Consider the following 12,221-nt stretch of genomic DNA (forward strand, 5'->3'; position numbering starts at 1 on the left):
GCCTGCGATTCTCCCCCAAGTCGAACCACCTGTCCCCTCCCCCGTAGTCCTCAGGGGAGGTCAGGCCGGCCGCTGGGTGTTGTGCCTGCCCTCCTTGCCCAGGGGCTGGACAGAGCAGCCCGGTTCAACCCCTTTCCCTCAAAAACCTGGCTTCCTCTCACGGAGGCCTCCCAGGAGGAGAAAAGCACAAGATAAATATTTGTGAAATGAACAACCACGAGGTCTGAGGTCTGAGCTCCGCCTGGGGACAGCTGGGCTCCCCCTCCTCGGGCTGCCTCTGCCTCCTCTGCCTCTCACCCTCCATCAGCAGAACTGAAACCTAATCTGGGTTGAGAATCCAGGGGCGAAAGGATCAGGTTGAGGCCAGGGTGGGAGCCGGGAGGGCAGATGGCCCGCACCATCTCCGGGGCCATCTCTCCTCACTCTCGTGGGCCGGTGGCCAGCTGGGTCAGTGGTGAGCACCCCACTTCTGCCTCACACGCCCCTGGGGACCTCAGAGGCCTCATCCAGAGAGTGAGACGGCAAGCTTAAGGGGGGTCCAGTCTGGCATGACCCCCTCCCTCATGTCTCTCACACTGGTGAGGCGGTGGTGGTTCCTAACTGTGTTTTTGGCGGCAGCAGGGGCTTCCCATCGCCCCCCCACAAATATGGAAGGTGGGAAGAAATGTGCAAGGTGGGGACCCAGGCTTCTAAACATGCACACTTACTGCTCCAGGGTGAGCCATGCGATGTCCCAGCCTGGGGATCACACATGCATGTGCACACACACACACAGGGTGAGCCATGGGATGTCTCAGCCCGGGGATCACACACGCATGCACACACACAGCGCTCGGGGCTTAGAGACTGTGACGGGTAAGCTGAAGTCCAAGTCACACAGCTTCAAGCCAGGGGCAGAGCAGAGATGGAAACTCAACTCGTGGCACTCCTGACCTGGTGCTCTGTTTAACCCATCTGGAGCGGCATGTGGCACCTGGGGACTCAGGCTCACACCTCCCCCTTTGTCACTCACTCTTGCCCACTTTCTCTGGGGCCCCCTTCCCTCCAGGATGGAAGAAGATGTAATCGCCAAGAACCTCTAGACTAAGAAGGGCCCCTTGGAGCCCTCACGGTGGTGTAGGGGCTGGTGAGATCCAACCCCGCAGAGAGGCAGGTCTGAGGCGGGCACCCCAGGAGGAGATGGAGGTGAGGCTGCAGGAGGGATTGGCTGGCCTGGCCCAGGCCCTAGTGCTGTGCCTGGAGCAGGAAAGGCGCTCAGAAATTGTCCAAAGGCTGAATGAGTCATGAATGGACAGACAGCAAGAGGGATGGAAGTTAGACTGCAGGCAGGACGGGTCCATTCCATGTGAAGAGGAGTGGGGGGGGGGGTCAGGCTGAAGGGCTGGTTCAGTCTGCACTCCAAAGTGTAGGGGTTAGACCCCAAGGGCCGGCCTCAGAAAGCCAGAAACAGGGAGGCGGGGCAGGGGCTCCTCTTCGGGGGAGGGGTGCGGTGGGTGCGGGCTGGAAGGATGGGCGGAAGGAGTTTGGGGGACTCCTCGCCTTCTGGGGGAGCCCACTCCGCAGGGCGCCTCTTCTTCCTCCAGGTCTCCCCCTGCCAGGGGCGGAGACAAAGGTGTGTAGGAGAGAGGCCGGCGACGGGGAGAGGAGAGAGGCAGGCAGAGACCAGGCACCCAGAGACAGGCGGGGGCACAGGGGCCGGGGCAGGCGAGACAGCGAGGCTCGCGCTGCGACCCGGGGAGACCACAGGCAGCGGGGAAGCCGCGCGCTGAGACGCGCAGGGCGAGGCGGGCAGGGAACCGGGGCCGACCCGACGGCGGCGGCGCGGACCCCACGCAGGGGGCGCGGCGCGAGCGCGGGGCTGAGGCGGGGAGGCAGGGGTGCGCCGGGACGCGGGGGCAGCGGGCCCGCGGGGCAGACCCCGAGGGCCGCGCCGGCGGGAGCGGAGACCCGGACACAGGAAGGCGGGGGCGGAGGCTCCGGACGGCGCGGGCGCGGGGGGCTTCCCCAGACGGCGCGGGTGTCCTCGCCCCTCGGGCCCGCCCGGGAGGCGCCCCCCTCGCAGCCCGCCGCGCTCCCTGGACCGCAGGAGGGCTGAGGATGCGGGCTGCTGGTGGCGCCCCGGCCCCCGGAGGCCCCGGTGTCCCCACCCGGCATGTGCAGCCCCCCGCCCGCCGTAAGCGAGTTCAGGGGAAAGCGGCCGCTGGCTCCACGGACGCCCCTCCACCGCGCCGGGGGAACACTGCCCCCCCAGCCGAGGGTCTCTTACCTGCAGCTACAGCCCGGGAAAGGCCCCCGGCACCGGGCTGGCAGCGGTGGGCGAGCCTCTCCGGCAGAGAGAGAGAAAGGGGGAGAGGGAGAGAGAGAGGAGCCGGAGCCTGAGCGAGAGCCGGGGAGGGGAGGCGGGAGGGGAGGGGACCGCGGGAGGAGGGAGCGGGGGGGCGCGCGGGAGCTGGAGAGGGGGGCGGAGCGGCGGGCGGGGGAAGGGCGGGGAGAGGGGCGGGGGCGGGAGGCCTGGGCGGCGCCTCGCGCGGGGCCGGCGGGAGGCGGCGCGAGCCTCCCCCCACCCACCGGCTTCAGCACCACGGGCAGGGACAGCGGCGGAGGGCGCTCTCCGCGCGTTTCGGGGGGCACGTGGGGAGGTCGTTCAGAGGCATCCTCCGCCCCCATCCCCAGCACACACACAGTCCCTGATCCATATAAGGGCCAAAGAAGCAGAAAATAGCTACGAACAGTTACAGGCTCCCAGAACTGGGGACAAGAATGTTGTGGGGCCAGTCAGATCCACGCTCACGCGCCGTGCCCGCCCACGCAACCTCGCCACGCGGGCCAGAGACAACCAAGAAGGCAGCGGCTAATAATAATAACGACGGCTGCGGTTCGAACGGCCCTTACCCCGTGCCAGGCACGGGTATGAAATTTCGTCATAAGCGCTTGACACATGTTGATACAACTAACCCTCTCATACCAACCCCGTGAGGCAGATACTATTAGCCTTCGTTTACAGATGGGGAAACTGAGGCACAGAGTGGTGAGCTGTGGCTTCAGGCTCCGCGCCCTTAACCGCTGCCTCGGACCAAGGACCTGGCAAGAAGCCCGGAGGGGAACTGCAGGGGGGTGGCCCAGACTCCTGAAGACACACTCGGGAGCCCTGGGCGCGCGCCTCAGACCCACACGGTCACCATCACTAGTGAGCTCACCCGGAACCCCACCCAGGGCCGCTCCCGCCCAGGACCCGAGGAGGCGGCGGCCTGCTGGGGCCGGGAAGACCAGCCGCCCGTCACTTCCCACAGCTGGCCTGGGTCCTGGGAGCCGTGGAGACAGGGTCGCCAAGCACTGGTGGCCAGCGCCTGAAGACCACTGAGGAGGGGCGGCGGCTGGGCCTTCACGTCGGTGCGGGTGGACGTGCCCGCCCAGGCGCGTGGCCCTCCCCTCAGGCGCCCCTCCAGCGAGGCCTGCTGGGGAGTTACTCCCCAGCCCCCAGCCCCGGCTTCTGTTTCTGGCTCAGGTGCGGAGGGCAGAACTTCCTGTGGCCCTGCCCCTCCACTGGCCCCGAGACAGCCTCTGAATCCTCCTGGCGCCACGGAGGGGCGATTCCAGCAGCCGCGGGCCGCAGAGAGAAGCTGTCTCCAAGCCCCGTGCCCCAGTCCGGGCGCTGTTCATTCAGGGCTTAGTCCTTCCAACATGGTATATCCTGGGGCCTATCTCAGCATCCCTAGTGGGCACCTAACCTCAACTACTTCCCGATGGGGCCCAACCTTGGCCTTGGCACAGGGTCCAACCTCAGCTTATTCATAGGGGTCTAGCCTCAGAGCCTCTGCTGCAATTGGACAGCTTCCCCCCAGTGGTCCTTTCCGCCCATCCTGTCCTCTGAGGCTCAATTTCCCTGTCTCCCTACTGCCACCTAATCTCAGGTCCAGAGCTCTAGACTGGGGTCTGGCCGCAGTCCTCCCTGCAGGTCCAACCTCAGGCCTTTCCTTTACAGCAGCGATTTGCAACCTTTCCATCTCATGGCACATAAACTAATTACTAAAATTCTGCAGCACACCAAAAAATGAACCGTGTTTTGCTGATCTGACAAAAAAACAGGTGTAATTTTGATTCATTCACACCAGACGGCTATTGCGTTGGCTGTCATTTAAAAATATATATTTTTTTATTGGTTTCAGAGAGAAGGGAGAGGGAGAGAGAGAAACATCAATGATGAGAGTTGTCACTGATCGGCTGCCTCTTGCACACCCCTGACTGGGGATCGAGCCCGCAACCCGGGCATGTGCCCTGACCGGGAATCGAACCGTGATCTCCTAGATCCTAGGTCGATGCTCAGCCGCTGAGCCACGCCGGCCAGGCTGTCATTTTTCATTTGACAGTCTCAGGGAAAGAGATCAGTGCCCCTGACTACAGTCATGTACTGAATGTTTTAAAAATTCTTGTGGCCACCAGTGGTTTAACCCCAGCCTTTCTGCTAGGGCCCAATCTCATTTTTCCTCCCAGGTCTACACTACGATCTCGCCTCAGTCCTGCCTCTTGGTCCAACCCTGAGTCCTCTCTCCCATATCCCCCTCCCTCGGTTCTGGGTGAGTCCAGCATCCAACACCAGGTGCTGAGCTCTCATCAAGCACTTGCTGAAAAGAGTAAAGACAATGGGCAGCTGGGTGCCTATGGACATGTACGTAATCCGAGGCTGGCCAATTTCCTCCTGGAGTGGAAGGGGGGGTGAGGTCACCCCATTTTCAAACAGGGATACTGAGGCACAGAGGGGTGTATTAGGCAAGGTCGCAGGGCACCCTGGGGCAGAGCTGGAGCAGGGGCTCACAGCTCCACTGCCCTGGGGAACTGGGCTGGAGGTGAGCACCCCAACGGTGGGAAGTGGGATCAGGAGGCTGATGTCCCAGCAGGCCCTGGGCCCACCCTGTTCCCCAGCCTTTGTAACTGACGTCTCTTCTGCTCCACTTGGTGCCGAAGCCTCGTCAGGACCAGCTCCGAGGCCTGGATCAGGCTGTGCTGTGGGAACAAGAGAGGAGGAGGGCAGGGCTGAGAGCTGGAGGAGGGCAGGTTAGACCACGCGGGATGGGACGGTCCGGAGTTTAACCACCCCAAAGGTGGGCAGCTCAGCCATGGCAAGGGTTGGAGAGCAAGCCAGTGTGCAGGGTTGGACTGGGTCTGTGGCGGGTGAAGCCCTCAGTGGATTTCCAGTGGGAGGAACCCAGCCTGGACCCAACTGTATGGGTCTGACGTTAGAACTCAGTAGAAGGGATGGGGTGGGATGGGTGAAAATATGAGAGAGAAATTGCATCATATGGGAGGGAGGTCAGACCACGGGGCAGAGACAAAGGTGACACGCTGGCAGAGGGATAGTCTAACAGGACAGAGGAGGCACAAACCAAAGTGGACAGGAGAGGAATGCACCCCCATATGAGGGACAGTTAGATCCTGGCCAGAGAGTCTGAGGTGGGACCTAACAGGAAAGACAGTGATCACAGTGAAATGGCTTGAAACAGCCACATTGCAGGATGACACGGCGGTCACAGCAGTGAGAGGAAGTCCTCCCGCCACTTCCAGCCACAGCATCTCCCACTGCTGTCTCCCTTCATGCAGTCTACCCGCAGTGCTTCCCAGTGAGATGGACCTGTGCCCTTCCCTTTCTTTCTTAACTTATTATTTTAGAGAGAGAGAGGAAGGGGAGAGAGACGAAAGGAGGCAGGGGCAAGAGAGAAAGAGAGAGAGGTGCTGGGGGTGACGATACTGTATCAGGATCCCCTTCATCAGCGGGTGCTCACCCCACCCCCCACAGCTGTGACTGCTCCCAGCTGCCCCTTCTCCTGGGCAACAGGAACCACCTTCCAGAAAGAAATACTCCCACTTCCTGGAAGGGGCCTGCAGTGAACTCCCTCGCTCAAAGGTGGGGGAATCCACACCCAGGCACACATTCCTCGAGAACACGCCCTCAGTCAGGCAGGTGTGTGATAACCCCAGCCCAGGCTCTGCTTTGCGGGACCCGACTTGAGGACCCGCTACCTGCAGGATATGCACGCCCTTCAGGGAGACCACGGCGAGCTCCCGCAGCCCGTCCCCAGTCAGGTCCAAGTGAGCCATGGCCAGCAGCGGGCTGGGGAAGCTCCTCTGCCACAGCAGGCGGAATCCCCACTCCGCCTTGGGGAGCCTGGCCTCGGTGCCACAGTACTTGTAACAGAGCAGTTCCTGCAGGGGGCGAGGGACTGGGGTCACACAGGGTGAGCGGGGCAGTGGAGGGGACAGGTGGGTGTTGGCCCCTCCCTTGGGTCCTACCTGTCCGTAGGTGGCCACTAGAACTTCTGGCTGCCCATCCAAGTCAATATCGGTGACCAGGCCACAGAGGATGCTGTCAAACTGGTCACTGCCAGGCAGGAGAAGCTGGTCTTCCAGGCCCCGGCTCAGCAGGTCCCTGAGGGTTCCCAATGCGGGGAGAGACTGAGGTCAGACCGCAGCGCCCACCACCCTCAGCGCCAGCTCCACTTCAAAGGTCTGGACACCCTCCTGAAGCCTGGGCACTCGCATCTCCAATCTGGTCACCTTCCTACCCACCAAGGAGGATTCAAATAGTTTACTCAGACTGTCCTCCTGCTACTCCCCAATCTGGACCCCCACTTCCCTCTGGAGGTGGGACCATCTCACTCTCACATGGAAACCGATATGGTTCCCTTGGAGATCTAGACACCACACTGTCCCATGGGACATCCTCACTGTCCACCAGGTGTGCCACAGCTGACTGGGAAATTTTCAGAAGTTTTGCATGCCTGCTGGCATCGTGTCAGTAGCCTGAAATCCGCCATGGTGGGAGTATTTACACCTGGAAATGGGCAAATGCTACAAATCAAGCTTTTCTCACACATGGAGGCAGCTGTTACACATCTGCCAGCACACCTTGTCCCCCTCCTCCAGGGACAGCGGGCACCTCAGTACCCACTCCAACATACTAACACACTCTTCACAAGTTCTAGACTTAAACACTTGCACCCTCTCCCTGGGACATGAACACCTTTACCTGCCCAGCCCTGAACAACCTCACCCAAAGGCTTTCTGCTGAGAAAGACAAGGTTAGACCACAGTGCAAAGGCATGAGGTTAGACGGCACCCACGTCCCCGGCCACTCACCGATACACCACTGCTGGCTCCAACATGCTGGCCACGAGCACGCTGTACTCTTCCTGCTGCGGCCTGTCCTTGGTCTCTGGAGAAAGAACACGAATGGGGGTAGGTCTAAGGGGACAGGTTCCAGGACAGGAACGTAGGCTAGACCTCAGGTGAGACTTGAGGTCGTGCTATAAAGGGAGGGTCAGAGGTCAGACCATGAGGGAATGACTGAGGTCAGACACCAGCAGGGACAGGTGTTAGGCGATAGTTTAGAAAGTCTGAGGTTAGACCACGATAGAAAAGACCAAAGTTGATGACAGCAGGAAAGTCCAAGGTTAGACCACAGCAAGAATGACAGTGGGAGGAAAAAGAATAAACACCAGCCTGGGGGACAGGCGACAGACTGCAGTGGTCAGGCCAAGGGAGGCACCAGTAAAGGACAGACCATGGTAAGAGTGACAGCGCCATGCGGGCGAAGGGTGAGACCTCGAATGGTGGGGCAGCAGGAGCCCGCAAGAAAAGCCTAGGATTAGAGCAGAGCGTGAGAAAGAGCGGGGAGGATGGGCGGGGGCAGAGAAGGCCAGTGTGAGGGGTGCCGGCTAGACCAAGGGAAAGGCAGGCCAACTCCAGGTCTCAGATGAGGCCACAGGGGCAGGAGCTGGAAGTGAAACTTGAGGGCGTGGAGGGGAGGGAAGGGACAGCCGCAGCTCCAGAGTGGGGCATGTGGGAGGGATGGAGGGAGGGACCAGAGCTGGACGCTCTGGGAGCAGGTGAGGGGTAGCCGAGCCTGCAGAGTTGCCCCCCTCCATGTCCAGAGCTCACCCTCGGGGGTGGAGAGGCTGAACACGATCACTCGGGAGATAGGGCCATCCTGCAGGACTGTCCACGTCTGCAAAACCTCTGTATGGAGGGCAAGGACTCAGGGCCCTGCCCCAGCCCTCAGCCCCCCACACCCACCCTGGCCCCAGACCCTGCCATCACCTCGACTCTGCTGGTCCACATGGGCTACTCGGACATAACCACTCTGACAGCCCAGAGCTGAGAGTCGCCGGGATGTGCCGGGGAGGTTGTGGATGTCAAGCCAGAGGACGCTGGTGAGCGATAGGGAGGAGAGAGGGGCCAGAGGTAGTCACCAGGTCCCAGTCCCACATTCTACTTCCTCCCCAGGAGCATCCGGCCCCTCCCTGTGGCCCTGGGACCCCGCTGCTGCCTGATTCAGCTGAGGTAATCCCCACCACACGATTTTTCTAGGGGTCAATCCCACTGCCCGATTTCTCTGAGGCAGCCTGCCCGGTCCCGTCTGGCCAGTCTCGGGGGCTCTCCTACCTACTGGTCAGGTTCGTGAGCTCTGGGAAGAGGTTTTCCACGGGTTGTTCCTCAAACTGATGCAGCCCCTCGTTCTGGGGGAACCAAGACCCAACCCCCGCTTGGAGTCAGTGGCCACCCCAACAACCCCAGCAGGACTCTGCCCACCATGCCTCCCCCGCCTCACCTCCTTGTAGAGATGAATGGCTGGGTCATTCCCGCTCAGGAGAAACACGGTCTCCAGCTGATCTCCGACCTGGACCCTGAAAGCAGAGAAATCTAGGACCCCAGTGTGGCAGAACCTGAGTGTGGCAAAGTCTGTGTAAAACCCTGTTGCAAAAACCCCTGCCTGCAAGAACTGTAACATTCTTGGATCCAGGGCTAGGATCTCAGGATGCAGAAGTGTATAGAAAGTTAGCATGTTAGAACCTTCCATTTCTAGAGCCCTCATGTGCTAGGATCGTCATTCAGATGTGATTCAGGAATGGAACATGGAGCTCTAGAGAGGGTTGCAGAAGCCCAGGACACTGGAATCTCTTCGTCTAGAACTCATGTTCTAGTTCTGTTTTCTGTCTCCTGTGAAATACTAAACTTGTAGAAACTGCCACCAAGGATATTCAGACTCAGAATGGCAGATCATCCAAATCCTAGAATCCAGAAGGTTGGTTTCTAGAACTCTCACCTGCTAGACCAGAGGTTGGCAAACTATGATCCCACAGGCCAAATCCACCATCTGTTTTTATAAATAAAGCTTTATTGAAACACAGCCATGCCCATTCATTTACAATAGTCAATGGCTGCCTTCTTGCTATACTAGCAGATGAGTAGTTGTGACAGAGACAGTATGACCCTCAAAAGCCTAATATTTACCACCTGGGCCTTTACAGAAAAAGTTTTCCAACACCTGTGCTAGACCACTGGTATTCTAGGATGGAATCCAGAGCTCTAGAATGGAATTCTCATACTTTGGTATTCTAGAACCTCAGTATTCTAGATGGGTCTGTATGGTAGCTCCTTGAACTATGACAATGCTTTATCATGACAGAACCTCAGAATTACCAACCTGTAGAACTTTCAGATCCTGGAATGTCAGAGCTTGCAACTCTAGAAAACATTTCTGGCTCTTGGAATGTCCAAATCTAGAACCCCAGAGTTCTAGATATCTAGAACATAGGTGCTCAATTAACTCTCAGATTATCTAGTATGGGGATAACAAAATGGTAGCCCATCAGCCAAGTCTGGCTCATGGACACCTTAAATGCACGATGCTCTCAAAAAACAAAACTAGAATGTGATTGTCTATGGGCAGGTTTGTGGTCTCGTTTGTTAAAGCGCCCCCTCCCCTGTAGGTGCACACACTCCCTATTGTATCACACCTGCAGCTTACTTACTCTGCATGGCACAGCTGGAAAGGAGTGAACTGGAGCTCCAGGTTCAGGCAGCTCTCTGTAGGGGGAGCACAGGCAGATAGCCATGAGGGACTGACAAGCCCCCTTCCCACTCTCTCATTCCTCCTCCCCTCCAGGCCACACTTACGGGCAATGGAGTCAAGGTTGTACTCAGAGCCAGGCTCGTAGTCACAGTAAATGTTAAGGAAGGGGCTGCCTTTGTCCCCTGAATCCTGGGGGAGGAAACTGGCCTCAGGGGAGAGTGGGGGTGGCAGGAGGGATCTGGTTCAGACTCAGTGGGATCCACCATGTGTGTAAGGAGGGGGGAACAGGTAGGTGGAGGGGGCTCTGGGTACCTTGATGAACGTGATCCCCACAACCAGGCCCCGCTTTGGTGGAGACTTGTTGAAAGTGTCAATGGAGACAATCTCGGCATCCACTGGGAGGGGGAATAGTTCAAAGTTGGAGTTTCAGGCCATATTGACTTATAATCACAATACCCCCAATCACAGTGACCCCTAACCTCTAGGACTCAGAAACTTTTACCCACTGCAATCACCATAACCTCTGGACCCCACTGAGTCCTGGTCACCATCACCATGGTAGGAGGGATCCTGAATCCTAACCATTTCCAGGCCCCTATTATCTCTGCCCTCTGACCCCAAAGACTCCGGATTATCAGCTTTGACAACCTTCAATCACCCTGGTCCCATTTTCCCATCTTGGTGATCCAGCTCAGTCGGAGCCTCGGAAGCCTTCTCAACACCATGTTCCCGGCCCTCCGACCCCACAGCGCCACGCACCGGGTATGTAATTGAACTGCAGCTCCTTGGCCACCGGCCGGATTTTCTGTCGGAGATCTTGGTAGCGAAAACCCAGCACCTTGCCTTTAAGGGTGGCGGCCAGCAGCTCCCCGCGCCCGCCCGCGCCTCCTGCCAGCCCGTACACATTGCTCTGCGACGAGAAGCGCGTGAAACTATCCTCGCGCAGCGGGCAAGGCTCCGCTGCCACGGCCGCCTCCCCCATCCCGCGCCTCAACCATTAGCTCCCGCAGCCCCCGCCGCTCCCGAAGCAACCCGGCACTCCGGGCGCCGGCTCGTCGCGCAGACTGATGACGTAGGGAAGCGACCGCCGCCGCCCTTCACCAAGATGGCCGCCAGCGGGGCCTGCCCGGCTTCCCAGGAGACTGCCTCAGCGCGCCTGCGTTCTGCGTGGACAGTGGCCTAACCACCGCCATAAAGCTTAAGTATGCCAGGAACTGTTTGTTCCAAGCGCTTCCCAGCTATCATTTTATTTAAAACTCACAAGCAGTCTTAGGTACTGTGTTTTATGGATGAAGGAACTGAGGCGCGGAGACGCGTCTAAGTGACGTGTCTAAGATCACACATCTAGTAAGCAGCAGTATTAAAACTCAAACAAGATAGCTCCATAGTTTACTACTTTAATCACATCACTTTTTAAAATGGTGAAATGCATTCTCTTTAACCCAAAGAAAGATCTATTTGTCCTGACACCACCTCCTCCTCTGAGGGGCTTTGTGCCAGTCACGTTGGCCCCGATCACCCCATTGAATCCTCACCGCCACTCTATTGTTACTCCGAATTCATTTACTCAGCATTTACTGGGCACTTACTATGTGCCGCGACATCCTTTCTAAATTGCCTCAATAACTCTTGCAACCACCCTGCAGAAGTTTATTTATTAGCCCAATTTATAGGTGAAATTGAGGCTCAGGACGTCCCTTAATTAATAGGCTAGAAGGTGGTGGACTGGATGTTAACCAGGTGTTTCGAACTCTGGCCTCTTAAGAGGTTCCTGTGTGTCTTGTCCCTAGAAGGGCATCAGGGACTTGGGGACACCTGTATATTGTTTTAAGAGTTGGTCAACTGTTCTGGCCACTTTGAGTAATCTTTTGTCCCCCACAGAAATAACACACACACAGGTTGCAAGACCCACAAAGGCAGTAAAATTCCCAGCACATGGACTACAAGGCCTGGCACAAAGCAAGCATTCAATACATGTGTTAAAAATTCACAAACGATGTGCCAGGCCCTTTGCCAGATACTGTTACATAAGGGAAGTAAAAGGAGAGTTCTCAAAGGCAGACTGGATATGGAGGGTGAAAAGGAGAGATCAATCCCAGATTTCTGCATCTGGGGAGTAAACGCTTCCAGAGGATAGGGCCTGGCTCTGTTGTTTAGTGCTGTGTTCCCAGGGCCTAGACCAGGGCATGACACACAGTAGGTGCTTAGTCAACACTTGCTGAATGACTGGAATGTGGGGTCGTTTTGTCACTTCAGAAGAATGCTTTCTTCAGGCTTCTGCCTCAGTGGTGACCTCTAAACTACATGCATTTAATATTTGTTGAGCAAATGAATAAATGAAGGTATAGGTTGGGAATTGTCCTATTCAGTGGTT

The 12,221-nt window shown here is 57.9% G+C and overlaps 1 protein-coding gene across 1 annotated transcript; it reads right to left on the bottom strand.

Annotated features, from left to right (window-relative positions):
* Positions 1-4,781: 4,781 nt before the first annotated feature.
* KPTN (kaptin, actin binding protein) lies at positions 4,782-10,841 on the bottom strand. The gene is made up of 12 exons (XM_016216716.2): positions 10,607-10,841; positions 10,160-10,242; positions 9,952-10,036; positions 9,807-9,861; positions 8,603-8,678; positions 8,437-8,510; positions 8,092-8,201; positions 7,933-8,010; positions 7,132-7,207; positions 6,286-6,421; positions 6,016-6,198; positions 4,782-5,001 (listed from the first exon to the last, which is right to left on the bottom strand). Exons 1-12 carry the CDS (start codon positions 10,827-10,829, stop codon positions 4,873-4,875), a joined length of 1,308 nt encoding a protein of 435 aa, XP_016072202.2. The 5' UTR covers positions 10,830-10,841; the 3' UTR covers positions 4,782-4,872.
* Between the last annotated feature and the right edge of the window lie 1,380 nt (positions 10,842-12,221).

This window comes from Miniopterus natalensis, chromosome 18, assembly GCF_054644295.1.
Source record: "Miniopterus natalensis isolate mMinNat1 chromosome 18, mMinNat1.hap1, whole genome shotgun sequence".
Taxonomy (NCBI): Eukaryota; Metazoa; Chordata; class Mammalia; order Chiroptera; family Miniopteridae; genus Miniopterus; species Miniopterus natalensis.